The 18126-nt window shown below is 52.0% G+C and overlaps 1 protein-coding gene and 1 long non-coding RNA gene across 5 annotated transcripts in view; one reads left to right on the forward strand and one right to left on the reverse strand.

The window, feature by feature from the left end:
* ACP7 (acid phosphatase 7, tartrate resistant (putative)) lies at nucleotides 1–17396 on the reverse strand. Of its 3 annotated transcripts, none has more exons than XM_072778485.1 (13): nucleotides 17242–17396; nucleotides 16226–16512; nucleotides 9702–9902; nucleotides 9206–9388; nucleotides 8169–8292; nucleotides 7869–7931; nucleotides 7665–7779; nucleotides 7460–7567; nucleotides 7305–7362; nucleotides 7146–7213; nucleotides 6967–7038; nucleotides 3914–4051; nucleotides 1–2401 (listed from the first exon to the last, which is right to left on the reverse strand). In XM_072778485.1, the coding sequence occupies exons 2-13, from the start codon at nucleotides 16335–16337 to the stop codon at nucleotides 2336–2338; spliced, it is 1308 nt and encodes a 435-aa protein (XP_072634586.1). In that variant the 5' UTR covers nucleotides 16338–16512; nucleotides 17242–17396; the 3' UTR covers nucleotides 1–2335. The 3 variants fall into 3 exon arrangements, with proteins under 3 accessions (XP_072634586.1, XP_072634596.1, XP_072634607.1); XM_072778495.1 differs by having other exon boundaries at nucleotides 17176–17285; XM_072778506.1 differs by lacking the exon at nucleotides 17242–17396 and adding an exon at nucleotides 16590–16782.
* Nucleotides 16688–18126, forward strand: part of LOC140605916 (uncharacterized) — a 23019-nt gene continuing 21580 nt past the window's right edge. The window contains exon 1 of one of the 2 annotated variants that reach the window (XR_012008438.1): nucleotides 16688–17554. This is a non-coding gene — a long non-coding RNA (uncharacterized lncRNA). The remainder of the gene's footprint in view (nucleotides 17555–18126) is intronic. The other variant, XR_012008443.1, reaches the window with a different exon arrangement.

Below are 18126 nucleotides of genomic sequence, written 5' to 3' on the forward strand. Positions count from 1 at the left end.
AAGGCTTTCGGGCTCATTTAATGCCAAGGTGATCCCATAAAGTATGATCATTCTTTTGTGACAGATGATGAAACTGACATTCAGAGCGGGCTGGTGACTCCACATCCCTCGGGAAGTCGCAGAGCCGAGATCCAAACCCAGTTTCTGTCCAGCCCCAGGGCCAGGCCTTTGCTCTTGTGGTCTCAGCGCCCCCGCCCCCCAACCCCTCTGGCCTGGGACGGACGCGGCCAGGCCCACAGGGGCGCCAGCTCAGGCTTTGGCTGCAGCGTGCAATGCGTGACTCTGCAGCTGGCGACCTCTCAGGCTGGGCGCATCCCTCCGTGGCGTTCCCTCATTGCGTGTCACCCGAGTTGGGTAACCGCGTTTCTCTGCTCGCCCATGAACTCCTACAGGGCCTGGCTGGGGCCGATTCATCACTGTCCCCGGCGTGTCCCTGGCAGTGTCCGGCCAGAGCCTGGCATGTGGCACCATTAATATTTATGAAGCACCTCTCTTGCGCTGTGCTGTGCTGGGGTGAGCTCTGGGCCCCACCCTCTGGGGACTGACAGTCCAGTGGGGGAGACAGACACCCCCTACTCCCCAGACACTGCTGGCCCAGGGTGGGCACACCCAGCCTGAGAAAAGGATCTGGGAGGGGTGGGTGGAGGAGGTGATAGACCCACAAATGAAGGAGATGGCCCTGGTCTCCACCCCCACAGACTCTAGGCCCCAGGGGGCCGGACTGACCCAGAACAAGCCTAAATCAGTAAGAGGATTCCAGGCAGCTGAGAGCCAGAAATGAAGTAAAGCAGGTGATCGCAGCTCTCTTCGCTGGGGCTGTCAGGGGAGGCTGAGACCTCGGGCTGAGAAGATGCCAGCCCAGGATGAGCCAGGGAGAGGGCATGCCCAGGGTGAGAAAGAGCTCTGTGCAATTCAAGAAACCGCAGGAAGCTGGCGTGCCTTGGGCACAGTGAGGGGTGGCGGGGGGTGTCCATGTGAGGAAGCCGAGCCTGTGCAGCTCATGCAGCAATAATGTGAGGTCGGCTTGCAGAACTGGACACCCCCAGGGAAGCTCTCAGCCCTGGGGCCCGCGCCCAGCTCGGCCTAGGACTCCTGCACTCAGATGTGCCTGTCACCAGCTCGGAGCCCTCCTGTGGATAAAGGACAAAGTCCCCCTGGGCCCTGTAAGGCCCCACATGATCTTTCCCCCTCACCTCCCTGTCCCCATCTCCCGCACTCACTTGGCCCGGGCTTCACGGGCCTCCACACTGTCACTCTGGCAGGGCGGGCGTGTTTCTGTCTCAGGGCCTTTGCACCAGCTGCTCCCCTGCCTGGAACACACTCTGCCCCTATCGCTTCTCCCTCAGACTCCTTCAGATCAAACATCACCCTCGCAGTGAGGCCTCCCTGGTTATCCTCGCAAAAACTGCAACCGTCCCCCCTCATGCCCCTTCCTACCTTGCTTTTTCAGAGTGCTTACCAATATTTACCCTGCTTTATATATTCTTCTTTTTTATTGTGCTGGCGATCTGACCCCCTGGTTAGAATATCAGCTCTGCAAAGGCAGAGATCTCTGGCTTGTTCATAGCTGTCTCCTAGGACTGAGACTGGGGCCTGGCACGTGGTAGATGCCCAATAAATAGTGGTTGAACCCATGCAAGGGAGGAGGTAGAGAGAGGGGGGAGAAAAGGAAGGGAAAGGGAGAGGGAAACAGCAGGTCTGTGAGATCCTAAGCCTGGTAAGCACCCCCAGCTTGGAGGCAGGAGTGTTAACATTTCTCCCCTCCAGGATAAATTGGTGCTGGGCTGGGAAACTGAGGCACAGGGCAACACTGTGGGCACTCCTTGGGCGGCAGGAGCACTGACTGCAGGTCTAGGAGGAGAAAGGCCCCCGACGCCACCTGCCGGAGACTGGGGTCATGACAGCCGTGCCCACTTGCTGACTTAGGGCAGGAGATGCCCTTCGCCCCTGCGGGCAGGAGAGGAGACGGCCCGGGGGCACCCCCAGAAGTGCAGAGTCCACGGAGCCACAGCTCTAAGCCTCTTTATTCCCGAGGCCCCGTGGGCGCCCCGCCCTGCCAGTGCTATGCAGGAGAGCAGGGCTGTGCCGCCCCACACCTGCCCTGCTTTGCTCTGTGCCTGCATACCTGCCCTCCCATCACAGCCAGGGGTACCCCCACCTCTCCAGGAGGGGAGAGCCGCCCCGGCTGCCTCTGGGCTGCAGCCACCCCACATGGGCCCTCAGGAGGGCTGGGAGTCAAGGCCCGCCCTGACTCTCCACCTGGGCCTGGGCAGTGTCCGGTCATACTAGCCAAGGCAGCGAGGCCTGGGGTTCCTGATGAGAGCTGCCCCTGTACCTAGAGGTACATCATCCGGCCAAGCAGGGGTCTCACCACCCAGACGTCATCCACAATCTTCCCATCCTGCAAGGGACAAAAACAAAGGAGGTAGTGAGAGCTCAAAGTCCAGACTCCGGGGCCAAGGACCTGGATTCACACCCCAGCCCTGCCTTTAATGGGCTGTGTGACCTTGGAAGAATTGCTAGGCCTCTCTGAGCCTCAGTTTCCCTCATCTGAAAAGTGGAGATGACAGTAATAGTACCTACCTCATAGATGTTGTGGGAATTAAATGAGATTATTTGTAGAGGGCTTTTTAAAAGGGGATCCTGGGCAAGGACTGGGTAAGGTGTAGTCTATTATGAGCACAAACCCTAGAGTCAGACAAGCCTCACTTACATCCCAGTGCAACAGCTCTCTACATGGCCCTAAGAATGTTACCCAACTCTGAGCCTCACTTCCTTATTCTATACACAGGGGAGAACGGAATGTGATTGACACATAAGCCTAAAGCCTACCCCCGGTACGTGCACCGTTCAATAAAGGGTAGTTATTTATAATAAAGAGAACATGGTCTTTGGAGATAGAGCCCAGCTCTGCCACCCTCCAGCTGTGTGACCCTTGGAAAATTACTTCCCCTCCCTGAGCCTCAGTTCTCTCACCTGCAAAATGGAAAGAAAAACCATCCCCTGGGATTGCTGTGGTGATTAAAATGCTACTAGATGTAAAGAGTCTAGGCCAGCATCTGATATACAACAGGTGCTCAAGAAATCATAATTATTACTATTTGAAAATTACAATGGCAGGGGTGCCGGTGGCACAGACAGTTAAGTGTCCGACTCTTGGTTTCTGCTCAGGTCGTGATCTCAGGGGTGTAAGATCGAGCCCTGCATCGGGCTCTGTGCTCAGCTCAGAGTCTGCTTGAGATTCTCTGTCTGCCTCTGTCCCTCCACCCACTCTTCTCAAATAAATAAATAAATCTTTATTTTAATTTAATTTTTTAAAACTTTTTTGTTAAAGATTTTACTTATTTTACTCATGAGAGACACAGAGAAGCTGAGACACAGGCAGAGGGAGAAGCAGGCTCCCTGTGGGGAGCCCGATGCGGGACTCGATCCCGGGACCCCAGGATCATGCCCTGAGCCAAAGGCAGATGCTCAACCGCTGAGCCACTCAGGCGTCCCAATAAATAAATCTTTCAAAAATAAAATAAAATCACGATGGCAAAAATAAAGAAAGGTAAACCATGAAGATTTGGGTCCATCGAAAGCTGCTTCTGCTACACACACAACATATTGGTTTCCCTCTCACCTGCTCCCACCACCCACTGCTTCAGGTTCATAGACACCTATGGAATTGACCATGCTTTGGAGATTGTTCTAAGCACTTCATATAAATATTGTCATCCCCTTTAACAGACGGGAGAGCCGTGGCTCAGATAGTTGAAATAAATGGCTCGAGGTCAGACAGCTGGCAAGAAGTGGAGGCAGGATTTGAACCCAGGATTGCGAGTTCTGGAATCCATGTTTTTAACCACCCGACTCCAGAACACGCTGGGCCTGGTTACTCAGGCAGGTGACTGGGCCACCGCTCACTGACCTGGTCATCCGACACCTGCTGGATGTGGACGTGGGTCCCGTTGAGGATGTGTAGCCGCGTGTACCCGTACTCTTTCACCCGCACGGCGCTCCAGGGCCGCGGGAAGAGGGAGAAGGGGGTGAGCCGCTCCTCACAGCCCTGCCAGACAGAAGCCTTTAGACCCAGGGTTAGGGTGGGTGAAGGCCCCGCAAGGAGCAGAAACAACCTCCCAGGCCGGGACCCTGATGCCCCCAAGGAAGACAAAGTCTGCTAAGACTTGACCTCACTAATGCTAGGATTGAGTTTTCACCCAGCCAGGCTTCTTGCACCCCCTGGGTCTTTGACTTCTAGAAAAGTGCACGGCTGTAAAAGACTGCCCACTGCAGCATTTTCTGTAAAAGCCCTGAGCTGGCAGGTGCCCAAATGCCCATCAGTGGCGGTCAGTTAAATTCTAGCATAGCCATCACAAAGCAGGGTGTTATGGAAAGGTGGCCGAGATGCATAATAAAAGAGAAAACACAATTTGAAGCAGAGACAAAACCTAGAGGTCTCAACAGTGGGGGTACAGTAGACCCTCCAAGAAAGCTTTTTATAAGCCACCGGTGCCTGGGGGAGGGCGGGTGTTCATCCTTGTAGCAGTATGCCAGGCGACATGAGCAGAGAGCATGAGGGACCTTAGGAAATCACCATTCTGCAGCCATCATTATAATAATGAATGGAAGCAAGAATCATCAATCGATGGTAAAACTAATGGTGAAAGTTTGAGGAATAGCCAGGTATTGGCATAGTCCCAAGTGATCTCTCCAGGACAAAGAGTATATTAATAATCATTAATTATATATAATATTATAAAATATTAATAATGTAATAATCGCTACGACAAATAAAATAAGACCAAATAGAGATTAAAACAGATGTGGTTGGGGTGCCTGGTGGCTCAGTTGGTTGAGCATATGACTTTTTTTTTTATTGTATTTATTTATTTGAGAGAGAGAGAGAGAGAGCACAAGCAGGGGGAGCAGCAGAGGGAGACGGAGAAGCAGGCTCCCCACTGAGCGGGGAGCTGGATGTGGGACTTGATCCCCCGGCCCCAGGATCATGACCTGAGCCGATGGTAGATGCTTAACTGACTGAGCCACTCAGGTGCCCTAAGACTCTTGATTTCAGCGCAGGTCTTGATTTCAGGGTCATGGGATTGAGCCCTGTGTCCGACTCCGTGCTGGACGTGGAGCCTGCCTGGGATTGTCTCTCCCGCTCACCCTCCCCTCCCTGCTCACAAGCACCTGCTCATGCCCCCTCTCTCTCAAAAGAAAACAAAAACAAAAAACAAATGTGGTTAGATGTTCCCGTTTGGGAAATATTGGTAAAGGGGATATTGAGAGTATTTGTATTTTTGCAACTTTTCTGTAAGTCTGAAATAATTTCAAAATTTAAAATTGAAGAAAAAACTAATCTATGCTGATTAACGTTCAGAATAGCGATCACCTAGGGGTATGAGGAGCCATCTGGTGCTGATAACATTCTATTTCCTGCTCCAGGTGGTGGCTTTGCACTGGGCCAATGCCAGGGCCCCGTTCTCAGAGATTCTGGTGTTTGTTCTGGAATGGGGCCCAGATGCAGCAGTTTTAAAACTTCCCCATATAATGTGCACCAAAGTTGAGAACCCCTAGGGCATGAAGCATGATCCAAGTTGTTTTTAAAAAGTGGGTAATATAGTAACACATCTCTATCAAGACAATTACTCAATTGTGCATGCAGAGAACATTCTAAAATGCCATCCAAGAGACAGAGCACCAGAGTAGGGATGAAGACGGGGGTGTGAATGCCTGGGGTTCACCTCCTGCCCCTCTGTACTGTTTGAATTTTTATCACAAGTGGTTCTTACTTTGATCCTACTAGTCTTTAAGAACCATGTTAAAAAATAAGCTCTCTCTCCTTGCAGAAACAAATGGCTCCAAGGTGGAGAGGGGAAAGGTGGGAAAATACAAGATGATCTTGGAGCACCCTCTTGGGCCAAAAACTAAGGAAGTGCTCACGAAATGACAGGGCCACACAAAGAAACACAGGACCTGACCTCAGGAGGTTCCAGTGGCCCAAACGGGGGCAAGGTGAGCAGTGGCATAAATAGTATCAGATAATCACCCGCAGGATAAAATAATCACCCATGAGTCCACACTGGTATAAATCACTAACAAACTACAGAAATGGGACGGAAGGGACTCTTCCTCGTGAGAGGATTCTAATGAATAAATCTAGGAGGAATGAGGGAAATAGCAACTCCCCATTAGAACACCACAGTAATCATTGTTGCTGGCAAGACCCACTGGGGGATTCCAAAATCAGTAGGTGAAAGTTTGAGGAGAGACAGGAGATTTGCATGGCCGGAAAGTATCTCCCTGAAGATACTTACTAATTAGTTAGAAAGGGAAATACAACTTTACAGCGGAGGAACCCAGCAGACACCTCCTTAACCAGGCGATTCAGGGAAACACCTCCAGGAATGAGACACATGGATGGGAGGAACCCCCCACCCAATGCACCGAGGAGAATACAACATCACTTCTGTGACTGTCTTGCGCAAAGTGCATAACCCGAATCTCAGCAAAAGGACAGACAAGCCCAGACCAAGGGGCATTCTGCAAAACAACTGGCCAGGAGTCTTCCAAATGTGAAGGATGAAAGACAAGGAAAGACTCGGAAGACACAAGAACTAAACTGAGCGTGGGATCCGGGAACAGAAAGCGGTCGTCAGTGAGAGGTTTGGTGGAAGGTGAATCGAGTCTGGAGTTCAGGTTGCAGCGATAATAAGAAGCTCTCTGTCTTTGGATCCATCCTGTACACCTGGGCACACCCCCAACCCCTGCCACTTGGTGAACCTGGGACTGAACAAGTGTTTGACTGCCTGAGCCTCTGTTTCCACATCTGTACAATGGCCCTGCTACTAGGGCTACCTAAGCTCTAAGGTTGAGAGGTGGTGACAGCAGCTATAGGAACACATGGCACGCAGGCTGGTATTAGAGGCAGTAAAAACGAAGAGGCAAGAAGCCAAAGGCACCCTTCCCCATGCTGCTCACAGCAGACCCGGTGATGATGTGAACAGGGCCTCGAGGGTTGGTGTACGGCGTCTCTCGGCTGCCGTTAAATACCTGGAGAAGGGAAGAAGGGGGAGGCGCAAGTCACACCAGGCCACACTTGGGGGATCCAGGGATCCACCTACACCAGCCGAGGGGCCCTCGGACCTCCTGAGCCTCACCTGGTAGTTGTAAATGGGCCACAGCCGTTCGTATGAGTGCTCGTGAGCCCACAGCTGCAGGTCGACCCCTGAGACATAACAAGTTGGGGTCAAGGCGTTTGGTCCTGGAGAGATGGAAGGGGCTGGGGCCTGGGGCCAGGAGTCCCCCGGGTCACTCACCGTATTTGTAGAAAAGATCCTCCAAGCCGTAGAACTTGCCACGGAGGCCTTTGCGAACCTAGACAGGGTGAGCAAGGAGGTGAATGGGGTGAATGGTGGTGCAGGCCGGCCCCCCGCCTGGCTCTCAGCACCCCGACCCAGGGAGGGGTCCTCACCTTGCTTTCATGCCACGTACAGTCATCCAGGTCAGCATTGGAACAGTACATGGGCCGGTGGCCCATGGTAATGATCCATGGCCGCGCTGCCCGATTCTTATTGGCTTTCTAGAGAGAAGGGCCCAGAGTGAGGGGCAGGGGTGGGGCGAGGGAGGAAAGGGTAGAGGCTGGTCAAGGGATGATGGGGAACCTCCCCCCAGGTTACCTGGAGGTCGCTCTCCAGCCAGTGGAACTGTCTCTCTACCAGGTGGCGGCCGTAGTGGAGGAAGAAGTATACCTCGGTGGAGAAGGAGATGATGTGTGCAGGGCCCAGATCCCAGCTGGAGGGGTCCAAGGGCATGATTCAGAGGTGGGGTCTCCTCAGCATCTCCCACCCCCCAGTCCCCCTAACCCTGGTCCCCCAGATTACCTGTACCACAGGCCTTCGGTGTTCCCTGGCATGGTGAAGCGGGCCTTGTAGTTAGAGAAGTTGCTGGATAAAAGGAAGTAAAAGGGTGGGGAGAGGGTCTGGGGTCCCAGAGCCCACCCCTATCTCCCCACTGTCAGGCCAGGTCTGGCTCCCAGCCCAGCCCTCATCTCCTCTCCTCTCCTCTTGTTACCACTAAGGTGCTGCTGCAGCATGAGATACTAAGGTAAGATGCTAAGTAAGGGAGGCATGTCTGTTTGCATCCATCAGACCCTCACCCACCCCGAAGCCCCGGGCCCTCACTAGCGTTCTTCGTGATTCCCAGGGCACGTCATGTATGGCAGGCTGGCGGCCACAGGTTCGATGAGCCGCATGAACTTGTCCCCGACACGAGCGTTGTCCTGATCCATGTTATAGGCAAAGTCTCCTAGGGGGCAGGGGGACCGAGGAGAGAGTGAGGACCCAGACCCGGCCCTCCCTTCCCCAGAACGGAGAGCCCTGGTTGCTCAGCTGTGCAACCCCCTGGCCCTGAGCCATCCTGGTTCTCTGATCCCTACCTCACACCCACCCACATGTGCACTTGGAGCTGTTTCCTGAACCTCTGGCCCCTGAGACCCTCCCTCCCCCGCACCCTGCAAGACCTCGCTGGTCTCCTGTGCTCCTATCTGGAGCACTGGCCCCCATCTCTGCCCGCCCTCTTGTCCCCTCCCAGGACAGCGCTGACACGATCTGGTACTGGTTTTGTACCAGGCACAGTTCCAAATGCTTTACATACTTGATCACCTGAACCTTCAAAACACCCTGTGAGGTGGATGGTATTATCGCTCCATTTCAGATGGAGAAACTGAGGCCCAGAGGGGTTAAGTGCTCATGCAAGATCACATGGCTGGTTAGTAAAGATCCAGGAATCAGGCCCTGGGAGTCGATTCCAGTCTGTGGCTGTGAACCCAATCAGCCCCAATCTCCATCTCCCATGTGTGTCCTTGTCCCCTGAAGCCGCAGCAGCAATGATAATGACAAGGAGCACGTGGCACTTACAGCATGCCAGGCAATGTCACCTATGTAGTCATCACGACAGTCCCGTGATTTCTGGACCAGCCTTAGCTCTCATCATAATAACACAGAGGACAAAACCAAGGCACATGGCTCTACGTGCTGGAGCTGGGATTGAACCTGGGCAGTCTGGTTAACCACAGACACCACGTCCCGGGCCGGCCTCATCACCTGTCCCCTTTAGAACCACACTCACCCCAGCACGGTGCCCTAGAGAGCCCCGGGATCGCCTCCTCCCCCCCAAGCCCCACCCCCCACCTCCGGGCGCACCCATGCCGATGCCTCACCCACATGGAGAACAGCATCGTACATGCCCTGCTGGGTGTCCCTGCGCAGCCGGGGTAAGGCCTTCGGGTTGTCGGCCCCCAGGTCCCCAAACACAGCCAGACGGGGGCTCCAGTGGGGACCGTTCTTCAGGGCTCTGAAGCGGAACCGACGGCTCCAGCCCCGAGAACTGCCACAGCGGTAAACTGAGGGCAAGGGGGAGGTCACAGTCAGCTAGGCGTGCCCCCCAGGCTGCCTCCTCTGCACAGCCCCCACAATCCATCTTCACTTGGTGGGGAGAGGAAGTGAGGATTGAGGGGTTCTGACCCATGCCCTTCAGTCCACCGCACCCCAGACCCCAGCACCTCCCATTTCCATCCCGGAGTCTCATGCAAGAGGCTCCAGATGAGCAGAGCTGTTCCCAGCCCAGCCTGAGCCCCCTGCCCACGGTGGCTTCCCGCTGACACCACACTCCTCTTCCTGCACCCCCTCAACACCTGGGCCTGGGGTCCCTCTCACCGTACTGGACCCCGGGCAGCAGCCCCCGCAGCGTGACTCGATGGATGTAGAACTTCCTCCGCAGGACGCCCCCATCCACAAAGGGGCTGAAGGTGCCCTGTGCCCGGAGCGGCAGGGGGCCCGTCAACTGCAGTCCGAACTGCACTTCGGAGCGCGTGGGGACCCACGTGGTCCAGGTGACAGTCATGGAGCCAGGCTCATCTGCAAGAAAGGAACAGAGCCAGGGCGGGCAGTGAGGCCTGAGCCGGAGCAGGGAAGGACATATAGACACAGACTCTCTCCAACAGCTCAGGGACAAGTTAGTGGTTAGGGACACGGGTTCTGGAGCTCCCCGCATTAGACCTCAGCTTTGCCATCTGCAAGCTGGGGTTCCCTGTACAAGTCACTTCGCCTCTCTGAGCCTCAGTTTCCAAATCTGTAAAGTGGAATAATGATAGTATCTAAGGGTTTTGATGAGGCTTAGGGGAATAAATACAAGAGAAGCACTTGGAACGGTGTGGTTAGGATTCCATGGGTGAGTGGATATGATTCTTAATATCTTGATTTACTCGTGCAGCCCGTGTGCCAAACATTTTACAGACATGATACCACTTAGGGGTTATAAACCCAGATGTTGAGAACCCTGCTAGGTAATATAAACAGGAACAAAGGCCAGCTGGAAGGAGTAAGGCAGCAGAGAGCTCTGGGGTGTGCAGCAAACTGTCCACCCCTCCCTACCTTAAAGGGGCCACCATCACCACTCCCGTGATAGTGGTCTTGCAGGAAGCAGGCTCAGTGACCCTAAATCTGTCTACTTCTAGAAGAAGTCTCTATTACATGGGTTTTTATATTCCAGGAACATGGACACATAGATAGAGATAGATAGATAGATCCAAACTTTTCAGTGATAGCTCAAAATTCTTAAATGCCGGCAACCAAATCAAGGTTTGTTTTTATAAGACTTTATTTATTTGAGAGAGAGAGAGCAGGAGAGCATAAGTGGGAAGAAGGAGCAGGTTCCCCACTGAGCAGGGAGCCCCGATGTGGGCTCCATCCCAGGACCCTGAGATCATGACACGAGCTGAAGGCAGATGCTCAACCAGCCAAGGCACCCAGGCGCCCCCAACTCAAGGTTTTAAACCTGCCACACGGTATGGTCTGATGTCAGGAGGACGTGTTCTTATTCCGGCAATAGGAGAATGCGTGGGCACAGGATTCTTCATTGCTGTTTGTAATCACAGCATATCAGAAACAACCAAAATGCCCATCCACAAGAGAGGGACCCCATTAGACTATGTAACATCCAGACAGTGGAGCACAGGGGAGCTATCCAAAGAAAGAGGACACGTTCTAGGAAGTGCTGTGGAATGACATCTGGGACGTCCAGTGAAATTTAAAAAGCAAAACACACAAGACTTGTCTATGGTCATCTGTTCTTCATGGAAGAGCACCCAGGTACCTACTCATCTGCATGAAAGAAATACGGGAAGGAGTCAGGAGAAAGGAAAGACATGGGTTACTTACATGGGGTGGGTGAGAACGGGGTAGAAAAGGGAGACAGGAACGGAGCAGAAAAAGACCAGAAGGGAAAACATGACCTTTTTTGTGTGTAATTCTGATTCTTAGAATTATAGTCACATTTCATATTTCCTTCATGCACCCCTAAAATCACACTAAGGATTACAACCACCCGGGATGAAGGGAGAAGCCAGTGTGGAATGTAAACTCTAACCAATGGCTGTCACTATATTTATTTACTTTTAAGATTTTATTTATTTATTCATGAGAGACACAGAGAGAGAGGCGGAGACACAGGCAGAGGGAGAAGCAGACTCCCCATGGGGAGCCTGATGCGAGAATCGATCGCAGGACCCCGGGATCATGATCTGAGCCAAAGGCAGACTCTCAACCACTGAGCCACCCACGTGTCCCAATGTCACTATATTTAAAAAGTGAATAGAGCAACCACACTGAAGAGGGGTTAACCACGGACTAGGTCTCGACTGGACACTATAAAACTATAGCAAAAAGGTACAAATTTCCAGTCATATAATAAGTCACAGAGATGGAAAAAAGGACAGCCTACGGAATATAGTCAAGCATACCATGCTAACTTTGCATGGTGACAGATCCAGTAGTGAATAGAATTGTCGAGTCACTCTGTTGTACATCTGAAACTAATGTAACATTGGATGTTAACTTATACCTCAGTAATAAAAAAAAATTTAAAAAAAAACCTTTAAAAAAACTACAGAGGAAAAGGACTGCACATACTTGTCACCTAGTAAGTGTTCTCACAGGGATCCAGGCAAACAATTCTGAGACTGCTTTATGCCTCTACTCGCGTCGAACAAATACCTAAGTATACTGTAAAAGTGGGAGATAAGTTTCACAATGCTGGAGAAAGAAGGCTAATAAGAGATAAATAAATAAATAAATAAATAAATAAATAAATAAATAAATAAATAAAGAAGAGGGCTAAAATAAGCCCGTGATGTCGGACTAGAATCACAGGTGTCAGTATGATCTCACGGTAAGTGCGATTATATATGTACAGAGAGATATGGAAATTGAGATGTGTGTGTGTGTGTGTGTGTGTGTGTGTAATACACACACACGTTGCCTAGCTTTGTTTGTGAAGGGCCTGGAAGCTGTGATACCTCAGTAGCCACGAGCACACCTAGTGCTCAGATCTTAGTTTCTAGATACCCGTTCTGTGGCGAAAGAAACCCGGGCTCCTCGGAGAAGCAGTTGATTCCAACGATGGGGAAGAAATATGCGAAATAAGCCTGGAGTGACTTGTGGTGCCAGAAAGTGGGGCAGTGCTCAAGAAATGATGGGGGTTTGTGGAAAGAACATGGAAGCCGATCCGAAGGAATTCCAAAAGACCAAATCTGGGACAACTTGAACCACAAAATAAACAATGATAATGATTTAACCTATATCAAAATAGGTATTTGTAAGTCTATTCTGAAATACATAAATAAATAAATGGATGGATGGATGGATGGATGGATGGATGGAGGCGGGAAGGGATAGCTTTCCTTAGAGTAAAATTTCCATTAAATGGAGAGAAGGAATTAGAAAGTCACAAAATCATAATTAGGCAAACACCACACTAATAATTATTTCAGGCAAGATCCACCTCGGATGGATCTTTAGACGGATGCTAAAATCAGTGGGTTAAAGTTTTAAGAGAAACATAATTTGCATGGTCTTAAGGAGCCTCCCCCATTTTATTTATTTATTTATTTATTTATTTATTTATTTATTTATTATGATTTATTTATTTATTTGAGAGAGAGAGGGCATGAGTGGGAGGGGCAGAGGGAGAGGGAGAGAAAATCTTAAGCAGGCTCCACACTAAACTTGGAGCCTCACGCAGGGCTCAATCTCATGACCCCGAGATGGTGGCCTGAGCTGAAACCAAGAGTTGGATGCTTAACTGACTGAGCCACCCCGGCAGCCCTCCCCCCAAGGTATTTATTAACCGCAAAAGGAAGAAGAAAAATCCTATGGTGGAGAAACCCAGCAGGCCCCACTGTAACCACGCAGTGAAGGTCAACACCACCAGTAACAGCAATAAGCTGCGTCAGCATCGTGCGCTCGGATACCAGGCACCAGGCAGGACACAACATCCGCAGCTCTGATAGTCTTGCCAGCAAAGCACGTAACTTCATTCCAATCAGGAGAAAATACCCGACAGACCCCAAATGAGGGCTACCCTACAAAATAACTGCTCGGTACTAAAAAAATGTCAGATCATGAAAGGTAAGGAAAGAAGCAACTGGCAGGTTGGAGGTGACTAAGAAGGGCAGCCAAATGCTAAATAATGAAATAAGCAAGCGGAAAAACTGCTGACATTCCAGCGGATTCTATAGTTTAGTTAATAGTATATTATACCAATGTTAATGACTTCCTGTTTTTTTTTTAAGATTTTATTTATTTATTTGAGAGAGAGAGAGAGAATGAGTTGGGGGGAGGGGCAGGGTGAGACGAAGACTCCCCACTGAGCAGGGAGCCTGACTCAAGGCTCAATCCAAAGACACTGAGATCCTGACCTGAGCCAAAGGCATAAACTTAACTGACTGACCCACTCAGGCACCCAACTTCCTGGTTTTAATAAATATATTGTGGTAAATAAATAAATAAATAAATAAAATAAACATATTGTGGTGCCTGGGTGGCTCAGCCAGTTAAGCATCCAACTCTTGATTTTGGCTCAGATCGTGATCTCGGGGTTGTGAGATCAAACTCTGGGTCAGCTCTGGGCTGGGCATGGAGCCTGCTTAAGATTCTCTCTCTCTCTCTCTCTCTCTCTCTCTCTCTCCCTCTGCTCCTCACCTCCCCTGCACGCCCATGCACACTATGTCTCTCTAAAAATAATAATAATAATAATTCAAAATAAATAAACAAACACATACCATAATTATGTAAGATGCTAACGTAACAGTAGCAGAAATCGGGTGAGGGAGATATGGGAACTCTGTAATATTTCTGTAAATTTTCTGTGAAATCTAAAATTAGTAAAAGTTGAAGTTTTAAGACAAATATCCTGGGTTGCTAAGCCGGCCAGCCGGGGTTCAAATCCCAGACTGTGTGACCCAGGTGTCAGACTCTTCTATCTCTATCAGCCTCAGTTTACTCTTCTGTAAAATGGGAGTAACTCTAGGACCGGCAGCTTAAGATCCAGTGTGAGGCTAAGTGAGTTATCCCTCTGAGGCATTTAGTAAGAGCTTATTTGCTATTGTTACTGTGACGGCCGGACAGGGGACAGCTGTCATCTCACTGGATTTTCACAGCAGCACCACGAGATGGGTTTACTGTCCTTCCATTTTACAGAGGCCTCCAGGCAAAGTGCCTCGTCCAAGGTCAGTTGGTCAATGAGCGTCAAAGCCAGTTCATTTGAGTAGTTTCAGATTCTACAGGGCAGCTAAGCTTTACGAAACGATCTTCCTGGGGCACCTGGGTGGCTCGGTCGGTTGAGCGTCCGACTCTTGATTTCAGCTCAGGTCATGATCCCAGGGTCCTGGGATCGAGTCTTAAGTGAGGCTCCCTGCGCTGTAGGGAGCTTGCTTCTCCCTCTGCCCCTCCCCTATTTTTTCTTTCTCTCTCTCTCAAATAAATTAAATCTTTAAAAGAAATGATCTTCCTCATGAGTGTCAAGGACACACACACACGCACAAAAAAAACCCCAAAACCCAAAACCCAAAAAACCAGGAAAGACTGAGGAGCGAAAGAGACTAGAGACACAGCAGCAAGATGCAGTGTGGGATGGTGGATCGGATCCTGGATTAGATAAAGACATTCGTGGAAAAATTGGTGAAACCCGAACAAAGGCCAGAGTTCAGTTAGTGATATAACGCCAAGGTTCATTTGTTAGCTTTGACCATGGGCACATAAGACGTTGGCATTAGGGGAAGCTGAGTGAGGAGCATACGGAAACCCTGCACTAACTTTGCACCTCTTCCATAAATCTAACATTATTTGAAAATAGCAAGCTGAAATTATTCAAAAGCCAGACAGAAAGAAAGGGCTGTGCCTTCAGCTTCGGTGCAGTATCGAAAAGGAATAGGCACAATTATTTGCAACTCCTTTTAAAATCCTCCTCTGTGCTTCAACCCCAAGTCTTGTGAGACCACATTTCCTTCATATGTATCATCCAAAGCAACATATCACAACAGCAGCAGAAGCAGATGTGTGTGTGGGGGGACCTGGGTGTCTCCTATTAAGCCAGACATTAAAGAGACTTAAAAAGATGTAAACCAATGCCACGCTTCTCATTAAATTTGTTCCCTTTGGTACAGTCGTTATTTTCCATGAAAAATGCCATTTACCTTAACACAGAATGGCTTTATTACTGTTCATTCTAAACGATTTAAAAATGTTTAAGTGCCTCAGTTTCGGGTTCTAACACGGCAAATATTACAGGTATAACTCACATAAGCTAACGCTCTTGAAGGTTCGCAATCGTTTTTAGCCGCGCCAAGGGGCCCTGCGACAAAAACGTGTGAGAACCATGGCTACACCCCATTTTGCCACTTCACAGGTCATATCTCATTTACTCCCCACTATGAGGTCATGCTAATATTTCCCACTGTCCCGATGAGGAAGCTGAGGCCAGAGAGGTTAAGTGACTCACCTACAGTCACACAGCAGGTGAGTTGCAAAGCAGGGATTGAAACCCAAAATGTTTGGGTCCAGAGGCTCCAGAGTCCAAGGCCTGACCACCACAGGGCCCTGTGATCCCCTAGATCAAGGACCAGGAGGTAGCTTTGGGGGGACACAAGGAACAGTGACACAACGAGAAGGACACCAGTGGTCCCCTTTGGAGGACGCTTATGAGAGGCTGGACACTGGAATCATTTCCCACACAGCCAGCTGCGCCGCTGCTGGGGACCCCCGCTCAACAGAGGCACACAACCAAAGTCCAGGAAGACCAGGCCACCAGCCCAGGCTCCTACAGCAATCCACAAGGGGATACTTGAGCCCCCAAACCCCCTGGGCCTCCCTGGGAAACTCCCAGAAGTGGCCACAGAACTTACCTGGGTAGGACAGGTGGACTTGCTCAGGGGCCGCCTCTGGGGCCCCCTGGACTCCCAGGGAGAGAAACAGGAGCAGACAGCAGCAGGACCGGCAGGGACAGAGGGGGCGCATGCTAAGGGGACAGTGTGGGGGGAGGGCAGACGGAGAAGGGGAGGGGTCCACAGTAGATCAGATTCCTCAGGAACAGCACCAAGGGGCTGGGAAGACGCAGGGTGGCAGATCAGGCAATGTCGGGGGAGGGAGGCAGGATGGTGAGGAGGTCTTCAAGAGGATGGTTATCCGGATGCTAGAGAGAAAAAAAATCCGATCACTACCAAGCCCCAAGTGTTCTGAGACTCGCTGTGTGCTAAGCACTTTGCATACATTAACTCCTGGGAGCCTCCCAGCATTCCTCCTCGTGGTGGCCACCGTGATCACCACCGGATCACCGGATCACGGATCACCCAGGAGGCAAATGAGCAACCGTGATTCAGTGCACGGCTAGGGTGTGATGGAGCCGGACTGGAACCCAGGGGTCCTAACCGCAGCTCACCCCTGATCAGTGAGAGGTTTGGGGGAGGGGTGGGGGCTCAGCGTAGAAAGTTGCCCTTGGCAACCCCCTCCCCAGCATTCCAGCCTCCTCTCAGCAACCCCAGCTCCCAGGGCCTGTCGCTCCATCCCTAGCAGCGCCCCGGGCTCTCAGACCTCAACACCCTGCATTTTGGCCTCCAGGCTTGGTGTTTGGTCTTAGTGACCTCAGTCCTCCACTCCATCCCCAGGAGCCTCCGGAATTCCATCCTACCTGGAGCGGACGCTTGCCCTCTGCCGCCTGCCTGGCATCCCATCCTGCCTAGGTGACCCCAACATCCCTCCTAACCCCCCCAGCCCCCCAGCCCTGCACCTGCTACCCAGTCCCCTTCTCCCCAGCCCTTCTGGCCGGCTCCAGTTTGCTCCCCAGCTCCCGCAGGACCTGCTGGGGGCCCAGCCCGGGTCAGGCCCGTCAGCGGCTGGGGGAATCCTCCCGGGCCCGGCTCACCCTCGGGGCGCCCGCCAGCCGCCCGCACGCGCGTCTCCCGCCACCAGGGCGGCGGCGGTATTTATGAGTTCGCAGGCACCGAGGCATCCAGCCGCCCACAGCTGTCCCAGCCCCGGAAGAGCCGGCCTTCCCCAAGTGACAGGCTCCCAGACAACCGGGGCCCCGGGTCGCACAGGTCCGGCCGGTCCTGGGCGCCCCACGCCCACCCGCCCACCCCCCCCCCCGGGGTGGGGCGTGGGAAGGGGGACCCAGAAAGGCTTGGTAAGCCGCAGCCGCCACCTCCAGGCTGACCACCGGAGGAGCACCGGGACAGGTAGGGCTGCGCTCGTCCCCCAGCCGCCCCACCCCCCGACTGCGGGAGTCCCCAGGGCACGGACACTGGTCCCCACCCCCTGCCCTGCCAGATCCCGAGGTCCCCAGGTATGTCGGCGTTGGGGCCTGCGACCCAGGGGATTCCCCTATCCCTTCCCGCCCGCTCACCGTCCTCGAAAGTCCTTCCTCCTGCCTCCTTCCCCAAGCTTGGCCCTCGGCTTCTCCCCAGAGAACCCCCAGTCCCCTCGGGGGCACACTGAACACACGACATCAAAATCCACGAAAAGGCTGGTTTCTGCTGCTTCTGAGCTGGGCGCCCTAGGCGGGTTACTTAACCTCGCTGAGCCTGGCCTTCCTCACCTGTAAAACGAAGGTAGTAAGAGTACATACCCTATGGGCTGTTGGGAGGATTAAACCAGATGAGGCATGAAATTTCATGCTGAGAACGCGGCCTGGCCCAGAGTAAGGGCTGGATGAGAATCAGCTTTTTTTTTCTCTTTTCTAAATTATTATTAATGCATGAACTCCAGAAATTGCCCTGGGGTCTAGGTGGGAGCCAGTGAGAATTTTCCT

This window comes from Canis lupus, chromosome 1 (genome assembly GCF_048164855.1).
Source record: "Canis lupus baileyi chromosome 1, mCanLup2.hap1, whole genome shotgun sequence".
NCBI classification, from domain to species: domain Eukaryota; kingdom Metazoa; phylum Chordata; class Mammalia; order Carnivora; family Canidae; genus Canis; species Canis lupus.